This window comes from Perna viridis, chromosome 2, assembly GCF_037379345.1.
Source record: "Perna viridis isolate PV_CMFRI_1.1 ecotype Kerala chromosome 2, ASM3737934v1, whole genome shotgun sequence".
Taxonomy (NCBI): Eukaryota; Metazoa; Mollusca; class Bivalvia; order Mytilida; family Mytilidae; genus Perna; species Perna viridis.
This window is the reverse complement of record NC_142446.1, coordinates 8,784,985-8,806,426: the sequence shown is the minus strand read 5'-3', so window position 1 is coordinate 8,806,426 and position 21,442 is coordinate 8,784,985. Positions and strand designations below refer to the sequence as shown.

Sequence of the window (21,442 nt, the reverse complement as noted above, 5' to 3'; positions counted from 1 at the left end):
TATGGTTTTACTTACCACTTAAGGAAGGTTCCTATTTAATTTGGACTTTTTGGCTCCTACTGTTTTAGAAAAAAGTGCCAAAAGGGAAAAATATGTGTTTTATTAAAACCCATCTAGAATGTTTGTTTTTTTTTTTTTTTGGTTATTTTAATTATTGCTTTTTTATTGTGTTCCCTATTTCGTTCTGGTAAATAAATGTATCAGCAGATTTTATATCTCTTGGACTGTTTTCAAGTTATAGGGGGTCATAGTTGGGCAATGTCCAATAAATTTAACTTTTTTATTTTTGGTGCAATTTTGAATTTTTTTTTATTGGATTCCTCATAAAAATCCATGCTTGCATTGTTCAATCAGATTTCAGATATCTCTTACCTTTTTAAAATTATAGGGGTTAAACGGGCCACACCCGAAAAAATTGACTGAAGAAATTGTTAACAATTTTCAGAACTCTTCTCCTCTGAAACTACTTGACCAATTAGAACCAAACTTGGTATGAATGTTCCTTAGGGTATTTTCATCATTGAATCAAATACAAAAAATGTACTAGCATATTTCTATTTATTTAGTGGAATTGTATTCCATATGGCTATCCATATTTGTTTAATCTCTGCACTGGAAGTAGGGTAAGACAACAATAGTGGTGAATAGTTGACATCTGATTTTCATTCACTTGTTTAATAATTAAACAAGGATATGAATATGACATAATATATAGAGTGGAAAGTAAAGTATCTGAATTTTATTTTAACTTTTGAATGTTTAACGGTCTACAAAACAAGTATCTGAAATGACCACTTAAGGGAAAAAGATAGACTTTTAGTCAGAAAAATATGGTAAATAAACAAAAATTTACTCAATAGTTGATTGCTACTTTGCTTTAAAAAAATAAAATACGTATACATAACAAACATGAAATAACACTCTATATAATTTGTATACTAGTACAATACAGTGTACTTATAACAGAAACAAACATGTACAATGAAATGCTTAAATTGGCCTAACCTGTCAAGGGAGTCCACCTCTCTTATATGGCCAGTAATGGATTGTGGTATGGGTGGCCCCATAAGAGAAGGACTACTATATCTTGAAAACTGTAGTAGAGAGAAAGAAACTTTCAGTTGTTGAAATGATCTTTATGAAAAGTTCTACCAAAGTCAAAATTGATGGACAACTCCTTAATAGAGTTGTTGCCCTTGAAAGGCAAAAATTTTATCAGGTGAGTGAAGTGATGTGAGGACTTTCTGATCCATAGAAAAACATGGCTGCTGTAACTAGAAGTAGAACATAGGGGTCAGACTGTAGTTTTTAGCATACATCTCAAATACTGTTAGGTTTAGCTAAATTTTGACTGGGTTAAAGTATTAAGCATGATGAGAGCTACATTGTATCTGCGGTGAAATTTTCGTTTTAATCCATTAAGCCATGTTGGAGTTAATGCCTTTTTTCAACGTTTTTTGGCTATTTTTAATGTTATTTCTTTCAAAAATCTTCTCCTCTGATACTACTTGACCAATTGAAACCAAAATTGGTACGAATGTTTCTTGGGGTATCCTGTATAGAACTTTTGTGGGGATTTCTGATCTGTTGAAAAACATGGCTGCCATTATTGAAAATAGAACATAGGGGTCAGACAGTAGCTTTTTTGCATAAGTCTCCAAAACTGTAAGGTTTAGCCAAATTCTTTTAATAGCTGAAATGATCCTTACTATTAGGAATTCAAAAGTATTCTGGGATAAAAGTTGTCTGATGACTCCTTGTAAGAGTTATTGCCCTTGAAAGGGGAAAAATAACTTAAAGGGAAACTCTTGTTTAATTATTTTTATCGAAAATGTCCTTTCCACATTACAGGTTGCTTTGAATAACTCAATATTGAGAGGGACGTCAAACCATGTGCAGTACATTACAACAATTAAATTTCAGATTTACTGGCGAAACAAACATAGTCATAATAATACATTAGTTATTATCATCTATTTTGTGCTTAAATGATCAGATATCAATCCAACAAAGAAAATTTTCCACCATTTTCTTCATTGTCATAATATCTGATAAATTCTGAAGTGTAATTATTCAAATTCGTTTCTTTTTACTACACAAGCTTTTTTGTGTTAATCAAATACACAAATTAGACCATAAAGGTGTCAACGAGTAATTACATAAGCCATGCTAAATGTTGTTTATTTTATCATGTAATCTATTAAATTTTGTTAATGCTACAATTTTCGCAAGAGTCAAGAACCCCCAGTGCTAAAAGCACTTTTGGGGGTATATAGGAATCACCCTGTATGTCTGTCTGTCCATCTATCCATCCATTGTAATCATGTCACTCTGTACTTGAGAACAACTTATCCAAATTTCTTGAAACATTGTTTCTAATAACAGTCAAATAGTTTGTGTAATTTTTTGTGAATATTAGGTTAATATTTTCAGAGTTCTTGGACTTCGTAACTAAAATAGGGGTGTTTTTTACATGTTGCGCTGTATCTAAAAAAAAACACATTATGATTGCTCATAACTGCACTCAGAATTGTTAGTTATATTGATCTAAAGATCTGGATACTTTTTGGTGATGATTCAATATTTATTTTCCAGTTTTTGAAATTTTTGGAAAAAAGGGGGGTGTTTTTTCCACATGTCGCATGGTATCTCAGAAACTATTTATAATTATTGCATAAAACTTTACACACTGGTTAGTTATGTAAATCAGAAAATCTGTATTCTTTTTGTGATGATTTTTTTATAATTGAGTTATTGAATTTTCAATTTTTTTTGTAAAGAAGGGGTGTCTTGTTTTACATTTTGCACTGTATGAAGGGAATTCAAAAGGTACATTAATCCTTTAAAAAATATGTATAGGTGGTTGAGTCACAGAAAACTGCCTTCCAATCCTCCTGTACAGTAATTGATGGAATAGCCCTTATAAAGAACCAAAATGGGAATTTATTTCAGGAGAAACATTGTACCGTGAACATTGAAACATGTTGTAATAATTTTTGTTATTCTCTATTATCAACTTTCATGGAACTTTAAAATTTTCAATTTATGTATTAACATGCTTTTTTTTTGTTGCAAAAATTTTCGCACCATTGATGAGAACATGTAACATCAAAAGGCCATGTGAGCTATTGCCATTACTATGTGTGCATCGTCCTTGTCCTTAAATTTTTTCAAACATCTGTTCCTCTGAAACTACTCTGCAGATTGTTACCAAACTTTGTTCCTTAGGGCATTTTTTTTTAACAGTCCTTGATGTGTCAAAAAACATGGCTGCCATTACTAAAAATAGGCCATAGGGGTCAAATTGTAGAGTTATGCAAATAACTCAAAAACAGTTGGGTTTAACTAAAGTCTGGTAGGGGGTAAAATTGTTCAGCATGATGGGTTGGACCTATGCCAAATTTTCAGAATGAATGATTTATGGGTCCTGAAATGGATTTTTCTACTAATTTTATATTTGTAACTTCGAAAATCTTCTCCTCTGAAACTACAGTTTGGATTTAAACAAAACTTTGCATGAATATTATGTAGAACTTGTTTAGCAATCTATGCATGTAAATACTTGATCTTGTGAAAAACATAGCCACCGTTACTAAAAATAGACCATAACTCAAAAACAGTTATTTGGCAGAGATTAAAATTTTTCAGCATGATGGGATTACCTACATGTATTGCATGAATGTTAGGATATCCTTAACAATTTATATCAGTTTAAAACATGGCCACCACTAATCAAAATTGATGACTTGTTGAAATAACTTGAAAACCAAAGGGTTTAGCCTTATTTTCTAGGCAGAAAAATTTATCAACATGGTGAGACCAACCTATGCCGAAATTTTTGCAAAGATCTGTTGCTTAATGTTGGAGTTATTGCCCTTGAAGAGAAAAAATGACAATTAGAGATTAATTATATAAATTGAAAGCCAGGTGAATAACTAAGATGCTCTGTATTGATTAAATGATTCATGTGACAACAGTACAGTAGGGTCAAGAGTCTAGCATTAGAAAACTATAAGGACATTTTTGACCAAGTGAGTGATTCAGGCTCTTTAGAGTCTCTAGTTTGTTGGTCTCTTATATACACTTCTTATTAAGCAGGAATAAGAAATGAGTTAGGATATGCTAACATGACATCCTGTACAAACCTGTGTTATTTTCTGAAAGACATTTATTATGTTTTATTTTTTCACAAGATGACAGGCGTACCATGTACTTGTGGCAAAACTGTTCATTCAAAAATCTTCTCTGAAACTACTGACTGTAATTTAATGAAACTTTATATGGATGTTCCTTAGTGTATCATGCACAAAAGGGGTGTTTAGATTTTTGATCCATCAAAAAAACATGGCCACCATTGCTATTTTTAGACCACAAGGGTCAAGTCAATTTTCTTTTTTTGGTTCCATTTTATATTAAATAGTTGTTTTCAAAGAACTGTTGAAGAACATGTTGTATCCCTCAGAAGCCTTATCCCTGCCATAGGTACCTGTTTTCAGATCAGTAGCTAATGCATTTGGACATTCTGATGATATGTCTAACTCTGAATCTTTACCACTGCCCACAGCCACTGATGAAATAATTTTATTGTGAGGTGTCAGGTTATGGTATGTAAAAATAATTTCTTTTAATGCTTTTATTTCAGAGCAGTACTATAGGGACTCCAGTGACCTTAAAAGTGGATCCCAAAGGTTATATCCTGTTCTGGAAAGATCAGAACAAGGTAATGTAAAAACAAAAGATAGATAAATTTCAGTCTTGTCAGGCTGTTTGACTGAACTTTGTGGAAATATCCTTTAGGGTCAAAACTTTTTTTCATGTGTTTGATATTTAATTAACTAAATTCTGTAAAAAACAATCCCGGATCCTACAAAATTCTCTTTATGAGCTTTAGTATCCAGCAAAGAAAAATGTCTTGCATACGAAAGACCTGTGATTATTATTTATAGTTTACTGGATTTCTAATGTGTCCACAATCTAGGTCAAATATAATTATTTAGTAGATTTTCATCCACTCTCGCGCCTAAAAAATTGACAAAAATAAAGAAAATCGGGATAGGAATTTCAAAATCAGGATTTTTTTTGTTTGTGTCAGTTTCTAGTATTGATTGTAGCTATGGATTTAGAACAAATCTTTACTTCAAATACCTAATATTAGGCTAGCAAATATCTAGTAACAAGTAAAAAATGAAGAATACTCTGCATGAAATTTCAGTTATTGTTCACAATTTGAAAAAAAAGATATATTTTGAAATACACCTTGTTCATCCAATATGTAATTTTTTTATATAAGCTGAAGCATTCTTTTGTTAAACTTTAAAAATTTTAAAATATGTATATTTTCATGAGTTATTGGTTTTATTTAAGGAAATGGACTATCTAGATATATCGTTAATACGTGATACAAGAACAGGAAAATATGCCAGGGTACCTAAGGTAAGTTCCATACAAGATCAGAGAAATATGCCAAGAATCCTAGGTAATTTCTTCACATAAATAAATATTTAACAAGAGTTCTCGGGTAATATCCTTACAAGAAGAGGAAATTATGACTAAGTTCCTCACAAGAAATTATGACAAAGTTCCTCAGGTGATTTCCTCAAAAAGAAAGACAGGAAAATATGGCGAGGTTCCTAAGGTAATTTCCTCACAGGAAGAAGAAACATGCCATGGGTCCTAAGGTAATTTCCTCATGAGAAGAAGAAATATGCCATGGGTCCTAAGGTAATTTTCTCAAAAAGAACAGGAATATATAGCAATTTTCCTAAGGTAATTTTCTCACGAGAAGAAGAAACATGCCATGAGTCTTAAGGTAATTTCCTCACAAAAACAGGAAAATATGACAAGGTTCCTAAGGTAATTTCCTCACGAGAAGAAGAAACATGCCATGGGTCCTAAGGTAATTTCCTCACAAAAACAGGAAAATATGGGAAGGTTCTTAAGGTAATTACCTCACAAGAAGAACAAACATGCCGTGGGTCTTAAGGTAATTACCTCACAAGAAGAACAAACATGCCGTGGGTCTTAAGGTAATTTCCTCATGAGAAGAAGAAACAGGCCATGGGTCCTAAGGCAATTTTCTCATAAAGAACAGGAAATATGCCATGGGTCCTAAGACAATTTCCTCATGAGAAGAAGAAATATGCCATGGGTCCTAAGGTAATTTCCTCACAAGAAGAAGAAATATGCCATGGGTCCTAAGGTAATTTTCTCATAAAGAACAGGAAATACTGCAAGGTTCCTAAGTAAATTTTCTCACAAAGAACAGGAAGTATGCCATGGGTACTAAGGTAGGATAATATCTGAACCTTTCCTGTCTGTCAATACACCTATACATGATAGTTGCTCCCTTATTTGATTATGAAAAAAAGTTGCAGTTATCAGCCTTCTTTGGGTCTTAATGTCCTCAGCTGTAAGTAAACAAATATGGCTTTTATGGTTCTCCCATGAAAGTTTTATCTCCTCATGGGGTTGACAATAATTATTGGTATTCATCGTTTTCCTATCTTTCATTCTTACTGATTATTAATTTTATCATAAGCTTTCATAAAGATTTGATAGACAAAAACCACCACTAGTTATGTTTTTAATTATTGAATTTCCTATTCTTAAAGATGATTTTATGATGAAATCTGACATGATTTGAGAAATAACCATGGTAATCATTTTTGCAGTTTCCTTGACTAGAATCAGATCAAAAGGTCTGATAATCAACACACCCATATTAACAACTAGGTTTTTGATATACCTGAATGCTGTGTATTGATTTGTCCCTTGAAGGTTGTGATCTGCAGTCATACAGGACACTAGCCCTTGACCTTAAGGAATAAAATTGCTCTCTAAGATCAATAATCAGCCTGTGGAACAAATAACATTACTGGTATAAGAAAATGATTCCATATTTCACCTAATCCGCTGTAATAATAGGTCAGAGTCTCTAGTGTGAGTTTTTCTAAACCAGTTAGGTCTTTTTTTTAGCAGTTTTTATTACCTTTAGGTATCTAATTATCTGTCCTGTCAAGATAGCTGTATATATATAGATCCAAATGGTTAAGTTTGACCGTTAGCAAAATCCAAAATGTAGTTTTCGAGTTGTGCCCTTTAGAAAAGTTTGCCATTCCCCTTTTTTCACCATTATTTGGCAGGGTATCACTTGTTGTTCCATTAATGCCCTATTTTTGTTACTGCTCTCAAACTTTTTTCATTCGTCATGACCTAGTAAAAATTCTGGTAATAATGGTTATAATTAGTAAACTTTTTTAAATTGCTTACCAGTGGTTTTAAATTTCAAATTTAACTTTTCATGGCTTAAATACTTGATATGTTTGACAAAAGACTGTAATAAAACCCGTTCATTAGTTCATGTGTGACTTAATAGAGTTTGTATACAAAATAATGTTACTTTAGCAACTCCCTTTACCTCAGATTTTCCTGTTGGTCAGGACATCCCCTTATCTCAGATATTCTTGTTTTTCTGTACATCCCCTTATCATATAAACTCCTATTGGTCAGGACATCCCCTTATCTCAGATATTCCTGTTCAGTGTTGGTCAGGACATGCTTTATCTTAGATATTCCCGTTGGTCAGGACACCCCCTTATCGCAGATACTCCCATTGGTAAGGACATCCCCTTATTGCAGATATTCCTGATGGTCAGGATATCCCATACTCTCAGATCTTTTGATTGGTCTGGACATCCCCTTATATCAGATATTCCTGTTGGTCAGGACATCCCCTTATCTCATATATTCCTGTTGGTCAGGACATCCCCTTATCACAGATATTCTTGTTGGTTAGGACATCTCCTTATCAACATCAACAAAGTCTTTGATAACAAATAGCTCCATTTCTTATTGGCAAAACTTCAAGTCATATTTTTAAGTTACTTTTGTTCATATTGGTACATATGGAGATTTTTTTTATGTCTGAAGTACCTAAGTGTGCCTTAAGGTTGAAAACAGGTTGCTGAAGGTGTAAAAATCTCTGTATCTGCAGATATAAATGTATGTCATCAATGTATCTCTCATATTGGTCCACTTTTGTCTACTTCACACTCAGAAGGACAATATGAAGTAATGTGAAAGTAATAATATCTTCAATATTTTTTTGGTTGTGTTTCAAATTTGAATAAATGGAGTAGATTTTATTGAAGTATAGGTATATACCTTTAGATGATTTTATGTTATTGGACTATAACTCACAAGCCCTTGCAGTAATGTCCATTACACTTTGGTGCATTGTTTATTTATATTGATGCAAGCTCTCTTTTGATTTTTATACACCTGTCTGTGAAAAGTCGTATAAGAGTATACTAGTGTATGTCCATTGTTCAATTTTCGCACATGAACTCTAAAATGCTGTCACCAATGTTTGTAAAACTTTGATGAATTGTTTCTTTATATTGGTGTTAGCTACCTTTAGATATTCTGAAATGTCTATGTTTTTGTTTTTTTTAGTTATCTTATGGGACTTTATTTGTACAAAAATGGGGTGATTTAATGTTTTTGGATTATAACTGTAAAACCCTGGCTGTAATGTCAATGAAACTTTGGTGAATTGTTTTATTAAGTTGCTATTATTGATAGTGACTTTTTGTACTTGTACTTTCAGTACTTTATATTCGCATATGATTTGCATAACTATATATTACTACTCCATGTTCTGCTGCAGATCTGTGCCGTGTTTACCACCACAGCGACATAGCTCTAGCTTTATATGAGATAAAAATGTACCTCTTAAATGTCATGTACATGTGTTCTAGTTGTGTATTTTACTTGTATGAAAATGCAGACTTTACATGAAATGATCGGTTTGCATTGAACAGCTTCCAATTCATGAATAGGGGCTTGTTACAAGATTATGTAGGTCATATGCATTAGCAAGGCCCTGATATTATAAATATTCATTGCCAGTTGTTCAATCTAGTTCCCTGGTCAATATCATAAGCGACCCAAAGATCGCTAAAATGTACTTCTTTTAAAAAATATCATACATATGTCCATGTGTGTTTTTGCTTGTATGAGAATCGGAAGTTTACATCAAAAGATGAAATGATCAGTTAGCATTGACTTTATGCAATATTACCAAGTTTCCAATTCAAACACATGGGCTCAGAACAATTGACTTTATAGGTTATACATATTATCAGGGCCCCAATATTTATATATAGCCATTGCCAGTTGTTTAGTCTGGTTCCTGTTAACCAGTTGTTTTGTTTGAAAACATTTGGGTCATCACTGTTACAAAAGAGTAATCATATCAGGAGAACCAAGATTATAGCAGAACTCACCAGATTTTAGAGCATATCGCATTCGTGCCATTTTGGATGTTGAGAGTTAGCCAAAATCAGTGGCAAAGGATATTTGACGATTAGCGACTTTGAAGACTTCTGTCTTAGATTTATATCGATGTTTTAAGCTGTTTTTCAATTTTTTAAAATTTTCGATTTTATGATTTGAGTTATTGGACTTTGTGTACAAAAAAAGCGGAATTTCACAGTTTTTAGACCGAGGGTCCTGAAATTTTGATAGCCCATGCCGGACATTTTATCAAACTTCAGCTGATGTTTTTGTCAGTCTTTTACATGCTCAGATCGAAAATAAACTTAAAAAAACGTTTGTATGTAGTTATTTAAAATAGATATTGGAAAGTGTGTTATTTCATCACGTACTCTGTCTGTTACAAAGTATCAGAGCGATTGCACGTGTTCAGTTTCGACCACATGTGGACGTTCTAATATGTATTGTACAAAACATTGTATCTCTCAGACTTTTTCATCACATAGGCAAACAGCCGAAAACTTCAGAGTGATGCAAAAAATGTTGATTTATAAAAGAAAATTGTGAACACATTTTGTATATTGATTTAAATGGTCTGTTGACTTCCCTGTTAAAACGATTCAATCAACAAATTAATTATTACAAACTACATGTGCAACTGTTTCAGTTCCATGTGCTTTCGTTACTTCTGAAAGATTGGCGGGAAAATGGTGGACTTTTCAATCTTTTTTCTTAGTTAATAGATGTATGAAGATTCTCCGAGTTACTTCAATTAATTTGTATAGGCAATGGGGCTGCATGCGTACTGTTAATTCAATTATGCAATCAACTAATCAGTTACAGGTAAATCACAGTCACAGGTGGCTGCACATTGGCTAAAATTGACACACACCTGTCAATTAATTTTTAACAAACAATTAGGAGACTGGTAGACAGGATGTTTATGCACTAATAAAACCACACAGACTGTAATTTATAAGGGTTGACAATTTTTTATGTCCGATGTTGGAAATTTGTCGTCGGTTGTTTGCAAAATTTGTCGGTCAATGACCAGCATTTTTGTCTGTTACCGGATCCGTGTTTTAGACTATAACTCAGTAGTGGTGGGACCCATTTTCATAAAATTTGGGAAAATAGTTTATTTCTATAAGTTTCTGATTTTCCTGTTTTTTAGCTTTTGAAATTTATTCATAAAAAGGGGGGTTTCCCTTAAATGAATGCAATTTGTTTCATGAAACTTTGTTGAATTTCTTTTTTATTAATGTAATCTTCTTTTTGAACTTTATAAATTGTTTGTCAAAAATTTAATCACAGTCAAATCCAGAGCTGTATCAAGCTTGTATTTTGTGTCCATATATGCCCCATCTGTTCAGGGTTAGACATCTGAAGGTACTGCTCTATGAAACATTTTTATACCCCACGCAACGAGGTTGCGAAGGGTATAATGTTTTTAACTCGTCTGTCAGTCCATCTTTAGTTTTCCGGACTTTTTTCTAAACGCTTGCAGATATTGACATGATTTTTGGTATATAAATTCACCATGATAAGTAACAGGTCAAGTTTAACTTTTGTTCCACTCCGATGATTTTTACCGAAAATTACAGGCCATGAACTTGGAAAAATTTCATAGAATTAACAGTTTTCCTGACTTTTTAGCTCACCTGGCCAAAGGCCATGTGAGCTATTGCCGTCACTTGGCGTCCCTTGTCGTCGTCCGTCGTCCTCATCTGTCGTTGTCATTAACAATTATACAAAACTCTTTTCCTCTGAAACTACTTGACTAATTAGAACCAAACTTAGTATGAATGTTCCTTGGGGTATCCTGCATAGAACTGGTATTTGGATTTTGATTTGTCAAAAATCATGGCTGCCGTTACTAAAAATAGAACATAGGGGTCAGACAGTAGTTTTTCACATATATCTCCAAAACCGTTAGGTTTATCCAAATTCTTTCAATAGTGAAAATGATCTATACTGTAGGGTATGTAAGTCTCGTCATGTGACTCCGTGATTTTATGAGAATGGGTCCTCATCTACTATTCAAATGCATGGAGATTCGTAATAAACACATCTGTGGGTTCAATATAAAAAGCAATTTTTTTGTGTGTGTAAAAATACTGATAAAAAATGACAAATATCTAGTTCTACATAATAAAAATATTAAGAAAAGCATAAATAGAAGATTTTGCATTGTGATTGCAGCATTTCGATTTCCTGGAAGTAAACAATAAAATGCAGATCGGTCTTCGGATTTCAATACGTTCTACATCAGAAATTCCAGAAGGGAAACTGAAACCAGAACGAGACTTACAAACCCTATTAGGACTGCAAAAGTCTTCAGACTCCTTGTAAGAGTTACTGTCGTTGAAAGGGGAAAAATGACTCTTTTTATTAGGTTTCAGTCAATATCTTGGAAACTTTGAATTGTTGAAAAGATCTTGTGATAAGTCCTACCAAAGACTTTTTGAGTCAAAATTGTTGGACAACTTCTTGTTTTATTTATTGCCTTTGAAAGGCAAAATTCAAGAAGGTGAGCGATTCAGGCTCCTGGGAGCCTCTTGTTAGTTGTTGCATATTAATTTCTAACCATGCTTTATAAGAAGGAAATATTGTGCAACCTTGGTTTGAAACATGTTATTAAGTCATTTGAACATGATTTGAAGAAAATATCACTAAAAATTTAATACTTTAAAGATGTATTTGATGATAAGATAAAATTTCTTTCAGTAACATTTCACTTTCGGTCGGTTTGTTTACATTGCGCAATATCTTTTCACGTACTAAAATCTTTAATTTCATGGTCAATTCTTACATGTATGTATTGATGTATTATACACACCCTCATTTTCTAGAAATAATTTCTATATAAAATTGTGCACATAATACCAAAATACGGTAAACGTTTGCCGATATTGACATGAATTTTGGTATACAAGTTCATCATGATAAGTTACAGGTCAAGTTTACATTTCATTCTGCTCTTATAATGTTTACCAAAATTACTGGCTTTGAACTTAGCGAAATTCACAGAAAAAAAAAAACGCTTTTCTGACTTTTTTTCTAAACGCTTGCAGATATTGACATGATGTGTATAAATTCACCATGATGAGTTACAAGTCAAGTTTAATTTTTGTTCTGCTCTTATGATTTTTATAGAAATTATGGGCCTTGAACTTAGCAAAATTCACAGAAATAACATTTTTCTGGACTTTTTTCTAAACGCTTGCAGGTATTCCCATGATTTTTGGTATATAAATTCACCATGATAAGTTACAGGTCAAGTTTAGAGTTAGTTCTGCTCTGATGATTTTTACCAAAATTAAGGCCCTTGAACTCAGCTAAATTCACAGAAATAACTGTTTTTCAGACTTCTTTTTCTAAACGCTTGCAGATTATATCATGATTTATGGTATATAAGATCTAACCTTAAAGTTTCAGGTCAAGTGTACGTTTTGTTCTGCTATGATGATATTTACTTTGGATTAACTAAAACTCAAAGAAATCACAGTCTGGAGTTTTAAACTAACATTCTGAGTAACAGAAATTAGATAAATAGTTAAAAGATAAAGGTTTAAAGCCTAAAAAACACTCTTATTCCTCTTTTATGGGGGTCCTTGTACATGTATTTCTCTTATGAACAAATTTACTTGAGTATCCAACATGGGGATGCGTGGTGTATGTAAGTGCGCTCACTAAGGTTCTTTAATATTTTATAAATTTTTGGTTTAACAATTTAGAGTGAACAAGTTCCCTTTTGACATTTATGCGACTATGACTACAAAAATATTATTATCCCCTAGTTATTGTTCTCATTGGTGTCGGTTAACTTTAGATAGATCTAATAAAAAATTATCAATCATTTTGATATTACAGCACAACGTTCATATGAATATGGAAAAAGGCCGTAAAGTTTTTGGAGGTGTTTGCCTCACCCCATTTGTAAAATTAGGGTTAAAAGGGGGAACAGGGATGTTGTGAGAATTGAAAGGAAACGTTCATTGTTGGTCCTTTTTAAATTCTGTTCTGAATTTTTATTTCAGCATGGATTAATCTTTAAATGTATATAAAAATAAACTTTATTATTTTTGGTCTGATTTTGCTTTTTGTTTTTTTAATTATTGGATTCCTTCTGAATATACCTGCCTGCACTTTTCAACCAGATTTCAGATATCTCCTACAGTATTTGAGGCAACATAGCAGGTAAACTGCAAAAAATTTGCATAATTACATATTAATACACCACCGTATGCTGCTGGTGGGTAACGTAAAACTGTCAATTCTAGCTTCCTATGAAATCAAAATGTACCTCTTGAATATTACATTTTGTATATGTATACATGTGTTCTACGTGTATTGTTAGCTCACCTGGCGAAAGGCCATGTGTGCTATTGCCATCACTTGGTTTCTGTCATCGTCAAGAATTTTTCAAAACTCTTCTCCTTTGACACTACTTGACCAATTGGAATCAAACTTGGTATGAATGTTCCTTGGGGTATCCTGCATAGAACTGATGCGGGGATTTTTGGTCCATTGAAAAACATGGCCGCCATTATTAAAAATAGAACAGGGGTCAGACAGTAGCTTTTTGCATTTATTTTCAAAACCGTTAGATTTAGTCAAACTCTGACAAGGTTTAAGTGTTCAGCAAGATCTATATGTAGTGAAATTTATGTTTTAATCTGTATCCATTTTGGAGTAATTGCCGTTTTTTTTGACATTTTTGTTCTTTTTCAATATTATTTCTTTAAAAAATCTTCTCCTCTGACATGACTTGACCAATTGGAACCAAATTTGGTATGAATGTTCCTTATGGTATTTTTCATAGAAATGATGTAGGGATTTTTGATCCATCGAAAAACATAGTTGCTGTAACTAAAAATATAAGAAATAGGTCAGTCAGAAGTTTTCTCATACATCTCCAAAACTGTTAGGTTTAGCCATATTCTTTCAATTGCTGAAATGATCCTTATTATAAGGCCTTCAAAAGTCTCCCTGGGATCAAATTTGTCAGATGATTCCTTGTAAAAGTTATTGCCCTTCAAAGGTGAAAAATTATGTTCTTAGCAATTTTCAGCTCATATCTTGAAAACTATAATAGATAGAATGAAACTTTTAATTTATGAACTGATCCTTATGAATTTTTCATATCTATTGACATAAGCTCCCTTCCGATTTTTATAAATTTCAGATTTTTCGTTTCTGTGTTATAAATTTGTTTACTTAAAAAAATGGGGATTTTCAAGTTTTCGCACAATTACTCAAAAACTCTTTCACTAATTTTTATGAAACTTTGGTGAATTGTTGATATCTATTGAAGTAAGCTCTCTTCCGATCTGTATAAATGTCAAATTTTACATTTTCATGTTATGAAGTTTTACTCTTTAAAAAAAGATGGAAACAGCCAAGGAAATTTTATTTGTTGAAAAATCGTTGAAAATGGATCGTTTGTTATGATGATTGACTAATAAAGATAAAAGGTACAATGTACTTGGTAACCTTGTCAGAAAATAGTGTTTTGAACTAGATAGAAATGTATGGGTGAAAAATCATGACAACAAACATTAATTAAACTTGATAGTATCAAATTTTTTGTGCATTTTTTATTTACTTTTTTTTTGTGGGGGAGGGTTTCAGTATTTCTAGTTGATCATATAAATTCATTAAAAGCATAAGGACAAGTTAAAAGGGTAACAGGTGTATCATGCACTTAATGAGTAGCTTTTTATTAGCCAATATTTGAAAAACTATAATAGATAGAATGAAATTTTCAATCAATGAAATGATCTTATGCTAATTCCTACCAAGGTCTTCTTTGACTTAAAATTGTTGGTCAACTCCTTGTTAGAGTTATTGCCCTTGAGACCAAAAATTTAATCAGATGATTCAGGCTCCTCGGAGCCTTTTATCATAGGAATACAAAAAAAATGTGGTCCTTTAATTGTATGTCTTTGTTGTTGTTGTTGTTTGTATACACTTAGTTTTTGTTAGTATATTGATCTTTATAAAATTGTATTACAAGGTATCAAACCAGAAAAGGAAGATTGGTATCGAATGAGGGGGTTATGGCCTTGACCATTTTGGAATAAGAGGGCGAAAATGGGCTAACTAACAATATTTCATACACTTCAACTACGTAACTCCAGTCACAGTGCATGAATGTATATGATTATGTTCACAATATTCTATACTACAAAGGTCAGGATGGGATTTGATTTTGGGAGATTATCTGTTTTGGATGGATCCAAAATGGGATCACAAACCAGCATTTTCCTTATGTCCAGACAATAACTTTAATATTTTATAACTTTTGCTTCCTTTTTTCACTGAACTAATATCAAAATCCTTATCCAATGTAAAAACTATAATTTTTAAACATAAACCCTTTATGTATCCCCAATACACATTGGAGAAAATTCTGCATCTCATTATCATGCTTGGCCGAGCTATCAACACACATGCCCTATCTGATGACCGTCTGCATTGTTAGCTCAGACCCCTTAATTGATTGTAGTAAAAACAGTCCTTTAGAATTAGCAATCTTCAGAAATTTATTACTCTCAATAGAAACCTTTCAAAGGTAATCAAAACATATGTCCAGGCTGACAATTTCAGCTTTTGTCTACGTTATGCATTTCTTACCCGAATAGTAAATGAATACACATTAACACTGACAAAACAGATAAATACAAAGAGTAACAAAAACAATATTCTTTATTGAAATAAATACACAAAACAGACGAAATGGTCCCTTCTATTTGAAAATAAATTAAAGCCGGTAATTTTCGTGGTTCTAATAAGTTACACTATTTCCACCGCATACAATACATACATACATCGGTAAAAAAGTTTTTTACATCAACTTTTAAAGGAAAAACAACCCTGTGCATTATACACATATGACCTGGGAGACATCACATATGTGACCATTGGCTATATTCGCTGATGACCAGGGAGACATTACATGTGTGACCTTTGGCTATTCTCGCCAATGACCAGGGAGACATCACATGTGACCATTGGGTATACTGGCTGATGACCAGGGAGACATCGCATGTGTGACCATTGGGTATACTCGCTGATGACCAGGGAGACATCGCATGTGTGACCATTGGGTATACTCGCTGATGACCAGGGAGACATTACAGGTGTGACCATTGGCTATACTCCCTGATGACCAGGGAGACATTACATGTGTGACTTAAGGCTAACCGAATTATGTCATATACTGATATTGATTAATGATTTAAATAGATTTTAGCACATTTTGATATGAGTCATTGTATAAGTACTATATTGAAGTAATTCATAAAAGAAAATGTCAGTTTTGTTATGTGTATGTGATAATTGCATGTAGATTAATTTCAGATAACTGTATAAGATTATTGACCAAGTTTTTACTGATGTCATATAATTATGGTCTGATATGTAAATAAAGAAATCCTGTCAGAAAATGAAAACAAAATATTCTTACACATACTGTTATTAATGTGGACTGTAACTAAATTTGGTCTGTTTTGGAGTAAATAACATAGATGCTTACCTTTGACAGTTCTAAAGCAGGATGTCTCCCTCAAAGAATTTTCTCAAAGCTGGAGAATTGCCAAAATTTTGTTTTTGTGTTTTATGTTTAGCAATAGACCTTATATGAACTTTATTCCAATTTTACATAAAATCTCCTCTCATGAAAGATGACTTGCAGTGTTTCCCTATATTACAATGATAATAAATCAATGGTCTTAATCATAGGTTGGAGATCAATTTGTTTTGACAAAAATTGAAGTAATTTGTTATTTTATAATGAAATGGGAGAAATTTTCATATGCAGCTTAATCTCCTGCTTTGATATGGATTGGTAAATGAGGGATTATTAAATATAGATATGACCGCAAAAAAATTGTGGTCTTGTTATGATATGATGCTGTCATCCTCCGTTGTCATCGTTGTGAACAATTTTTTAAACTTCTTCTCTGAAACTACAGAATGGATGTGATGAAACTTAGTATATTTGTTCCTTAGGGTATCCTGCACAAAAGGAATGTTTGGATTTTTGATCCATGACAAACCTTGGCCCCTGTTACTAAAAATAGACCATAGGAGTCAGACAGCAGTTTTTTGCATATATCTCCAAAACCATAAGGTTTAACTAAATTCTGACATCGGTAAAGGAATTCAGCATGATGAAATCTATTTGTGGTCTAAATTTGGTGAAAATCTGTTGACCCATGTTGGAGTTACTACCCTTTTTGGATGCTTTTTGATCTTTTTAATGTTATTACTTTCTAAAATCTTCTCCTTAGAAACTACTGGCCCCTGAAACAGATTTTTAGTTCACCTCGGCTGAAGGCATCACTTGATGTCCGTTGTTGTCGTTAACAATTTTACAAAACTCTTCTCCTCTGACACTACATAACCAATTGGAACCAAACTTGGTATGGATGTTCTTTAGGGTGTTCTGCATAGAACTGATGTGGGAATTTTTTATCTGTTAAAAAAACATGGCTGTTGTTATTAAAAATAGAACATAGGGGTCATAGAGATGTTTTTCACATGTATCTCCAATACTGTTAGGTTTAGCCAAATTCTGACACAAGTTAAAGTGTTCAGAATGATGCGATCGATCTCTGGTCATTTTTTTTGGTTTTAATCTGTTAAGCCATGTTGGAATTAATGCCCTTTTTTGATGTTTTTTTGCTACTTTAAATGTCACTTCTTTCAAAAATCTTCTCCTTGGAAACTGATAGACCAAACCTAAACCAAACTTGGTATGAATGTTTGTTACGGTGTTTTGCACAGAACTGATATGGAGATTTTTGATCTTTCGATACAACATGGCTGCCGTTTTTAAAAGTAGAACATAGGGGTCAGATAGAAGTTTTTGGCATATATCTCCTAAATCATTAAGTTAAATTCTGACAGGGTAGAAGTGTTCAGTATGATGAGATCTATCTGTGGTCAATTTTCAGTTTAATCTGTGAATCCATAGTGGAGTTGCAGTCCTTTTTCGACATTGTATCTCTATTTTTGATGTTATTTCTTTCAAAAATCTTCTTTGAAACTACCAGACCCATTAGACCATACTTGGCTTAACTGTTCCTTAGAGTATTCTGCATAGAACTGATATGGGGATTTTTTATCCTTTTGAAAAATGGCTGCTGCTACCAAAAGTAGAACAAAGTGGTCAGTCTGAAGTTTTTCTCATATGTCTCCAAAACAGTTTGGTTTAGCCAAATTCTTGCAATAGCTGAATTGATACTTATTATAAGGCTTACAAAAAGTCTCCAAAGGGTCAAAGTTGTCAGATGACTCCTTTTCTCTGTCTGCTGACTGTAATGATTTCAATGTTTTTCCAGCTACTGAATTGTTCATTTTGTCCTCCGTGGAAACTGTTTTACTAGCCATACTTTCAGAAGCCAGTAGATGCATCCTACTACATTCATGATCAGCTATTGTACTAACCCTCATATTACTGCAACCAGTAATAAACATGTTTTTGCCTCTTAAATTGGATGTTGACTTTCCAATTCCCGAATATTCTATACATATAGTGCATGTCCTTACATTATCATCATACTGTAGCCAAGGACGATTCTCACATCATTTTTTCTTGAATGTCCGAACTTGTTTTTCCTCATTCTGTTTCTGCTTGTCAGTCAATTTTCTTTCAATCTTAACTGCTTTGCTGGGTACTGCACCCTCCGTATACCTTAAAAAGGATATTTTTCAACAGTTTCGTACTCGACCGGCCATTTGTATTTTTCAAGGGAAACAACTCGATGACAGATGTACAATAAAACTTGAAAACGATGTCGGACTTTTGGTCCAGATATCGGAGCAATCTTTATCGAACCGCCAGCAATTTTATTGGATTTGACCAAAGGTCCGACGAGTTTCGTATAGACTTATAATCAGTAAATTTGTTTCTTGCAATTATTCAGCTCAATGATATTTTGTTATTTCTGCAAATAGAATTGAAATCTAATCTTCATATCAACTGAAGATTTGAGGGACTCCTTTTTGGCCTTGAAAGATATTTAGTAATAAATTTGCATTTAGGAAATTTAGTTCTTGCATTAATGTGTCAGGAAGCATAAAAGTGTTAAGCATGTTCCATTTAACACACTTATCAGTCAAATTCTCCATTCTTTCATTAATAGTTTACCATTAATAAACATGATGTGAAGAGCAGTGATTTTAATCAAGTAAAATTGTGTCAAGTTTTTTGAAATCTTATGTTCATCAAGGAAATTATTTGTTTAAGCTGACATTGGTTTTATTTGGGTTTAACAAATAATATGTTACTATAGTTTTTTACTGTTAATGCAAATTAACTTTTGGACGTTTTAAAAATTTAGGAAAAAGATGAAATGGAACAAAATTTGTATTTGTGTGTTAAGTTGGATCAGAAGTATGGATCAACATTCAGTTTTTACATATTAGGGAAAGCAGTTCATGATATTAAATATGAAAAATGTGAATGTATAATCACAATTTTATTTACATCATATAATCTTTGAAATTTTGTCATGCTTGTTCAGATATTATACCAGCCTGTTTTAATGTATTGATATTTTACAGGAAGGTAGACTGAAGGACACATGTACAATAGGCCAACCAGATATACCAGTGGAGGATAAAACAGTGTCTGTTGCTTATGGCACAGATATGACCAGTATATCATTTATAAACTTTGTCTGTTCATCTAGAGATACTGCCAGGGTATGTAAACAATCAGAAATTAACTTTTTATTTCTTGGATATGTACCCAATTTGTGCTTTATGACTGGCCAAAATACGATGAACTTGCAAGTGATATATCCAGTTGTAAAATAATAATCACTCTTGTTCAAGTAGAGTCTGGACAATGTGAGATCCAAAAGGGTAGTCAAGGATGTTAAAACCTCAATCAGTCAGTCAGCAGTCTAGACCATATGAGATCCAAAAGGGTAGTCAAGGATGTTAAAACCCCCATCAGTAAGTCAGCAGAGTCTGGACCATGTGAGATCCAAAAGGGTAGTCAAGGATGTTAAAACCCCCATCAGTAAGTCAGCAGAGTCTGGACCATGTGAGATCCAAAAGGGTAGTCAAGGATGTTAAAATCCCCACCAGTCAGTCACTAGTTTGGATCATGTGAGATCCAAAAGGGTAGTCAAGGATGTTAAAACCTCCACCAGTCAGTCAGTAGTCTGGACCATGTGAGATCCAAAAGGGTAGTTGAAGACATTAAAACCCCACGTCAGTCAGTTGTCTCTACCATGTGAGATTCAAAAGTGTAGTCAAGGACGTTAAAGCCCCCACAAGTCAGTCAGTTGAATCTGGATTATGTGAGACCCAAAAGGGTAGTCAAGGATGTTAAAACCTTCATTCAGTAGAGTCTGAATGAAGCACTGTTACTGTTTTTTATTACACTGCACTGAATTTAATTGTAAAGTTTCTGTTGACGAGATGCTTTCTGCCCAGAGTTTTTTTTTAGCAATTAATATTAGTAATGAAACCAGGACATTAAAGTACATATGTAATGAGTATATTTGGTCCATCTGTCTGTCCATCAATAAACTACATTTTTGTACTGTCAATCTTGGTTCCCATGATCATTCTTTCAACTCCCCTTATCTGACCAATGTATTTCTATGCAAAATGATGTACTTGAACACCTAAAAATCTAATATTTTATTGATTAAATTTTGCATGTTATTAAAGGAGGTACCTATTTTATACTTATTATTCCTCTTTTAACACTGCATGGATATTAAGTTGTGTCAAACATTTAATCAAAATTGAAATAGAGAAACGTAGCTTGAATGTTACATCCACACCTGAATCTTCTGTCATCTTCAGCTATACATTGCAAATAATTGTTTTGTAGTTATGGTGTGATGAACTATTGAACTATGCCTACAACATGCTTGCATCGAATGGGAATGTGTTGACATTTTTGGAGAAAGCTCACACACGTATCACTCATGTCCTGGATGTCAATGGTAGAATTCCTGTAAAAAAGTACGTTATTCATACAGATATTATGTGGCTGTCTTTAAAGATAGGATTTATTATGGTACTGCTTTCAATCCACTCATCCTTTTTTCTGTCATTCACTATATATAGCATAATATCTAAAAAAATAATTCTCCAACTTCCATCAAGCTGTAGGCTTTTTAATGATGTGAAC

At 33.0% G+C, this 21,442-nt stretch overlaps 1 protein-coding gene across 4 annotated transcripts in view; it reads left to right on the top strand.

The window, feature by feature from the left end:
- Window positions 1-21,442, top strand: part of LOC148623539 (1-phosphatidylinositol 4,5-bisphosphate phosphodiesterase classes I and II-like) — a 107,371-nt gene that overhangs the window by 12,464 nt on the left and 73,465 nt on the right. For all 4 annotated transcript variants that reach the window (XM_088565417.1, XM_088565418.1, XM_088565415.1 and 1 more), the window contains exons 2-5: window positions 4,643-4,720; window positions 5,365-5,433; window positions 19,852-19,992; window positions 21,140-21,273. In XM_088565417.1, coding sequence (XP_088421543.1) covers window positions 4,643-4,720; window positions 5,365-5,433; window positions 19,852-19,992; window positions 21,140-21,273 — 422 coding nt within the window. The remainder of the gene's footprint in view (window positions 1-4,642; window positions 4,721-5,364; window positions 5,434-19,851; window positions 19,993-21,139; window positions 21,274-21,442) is intronic.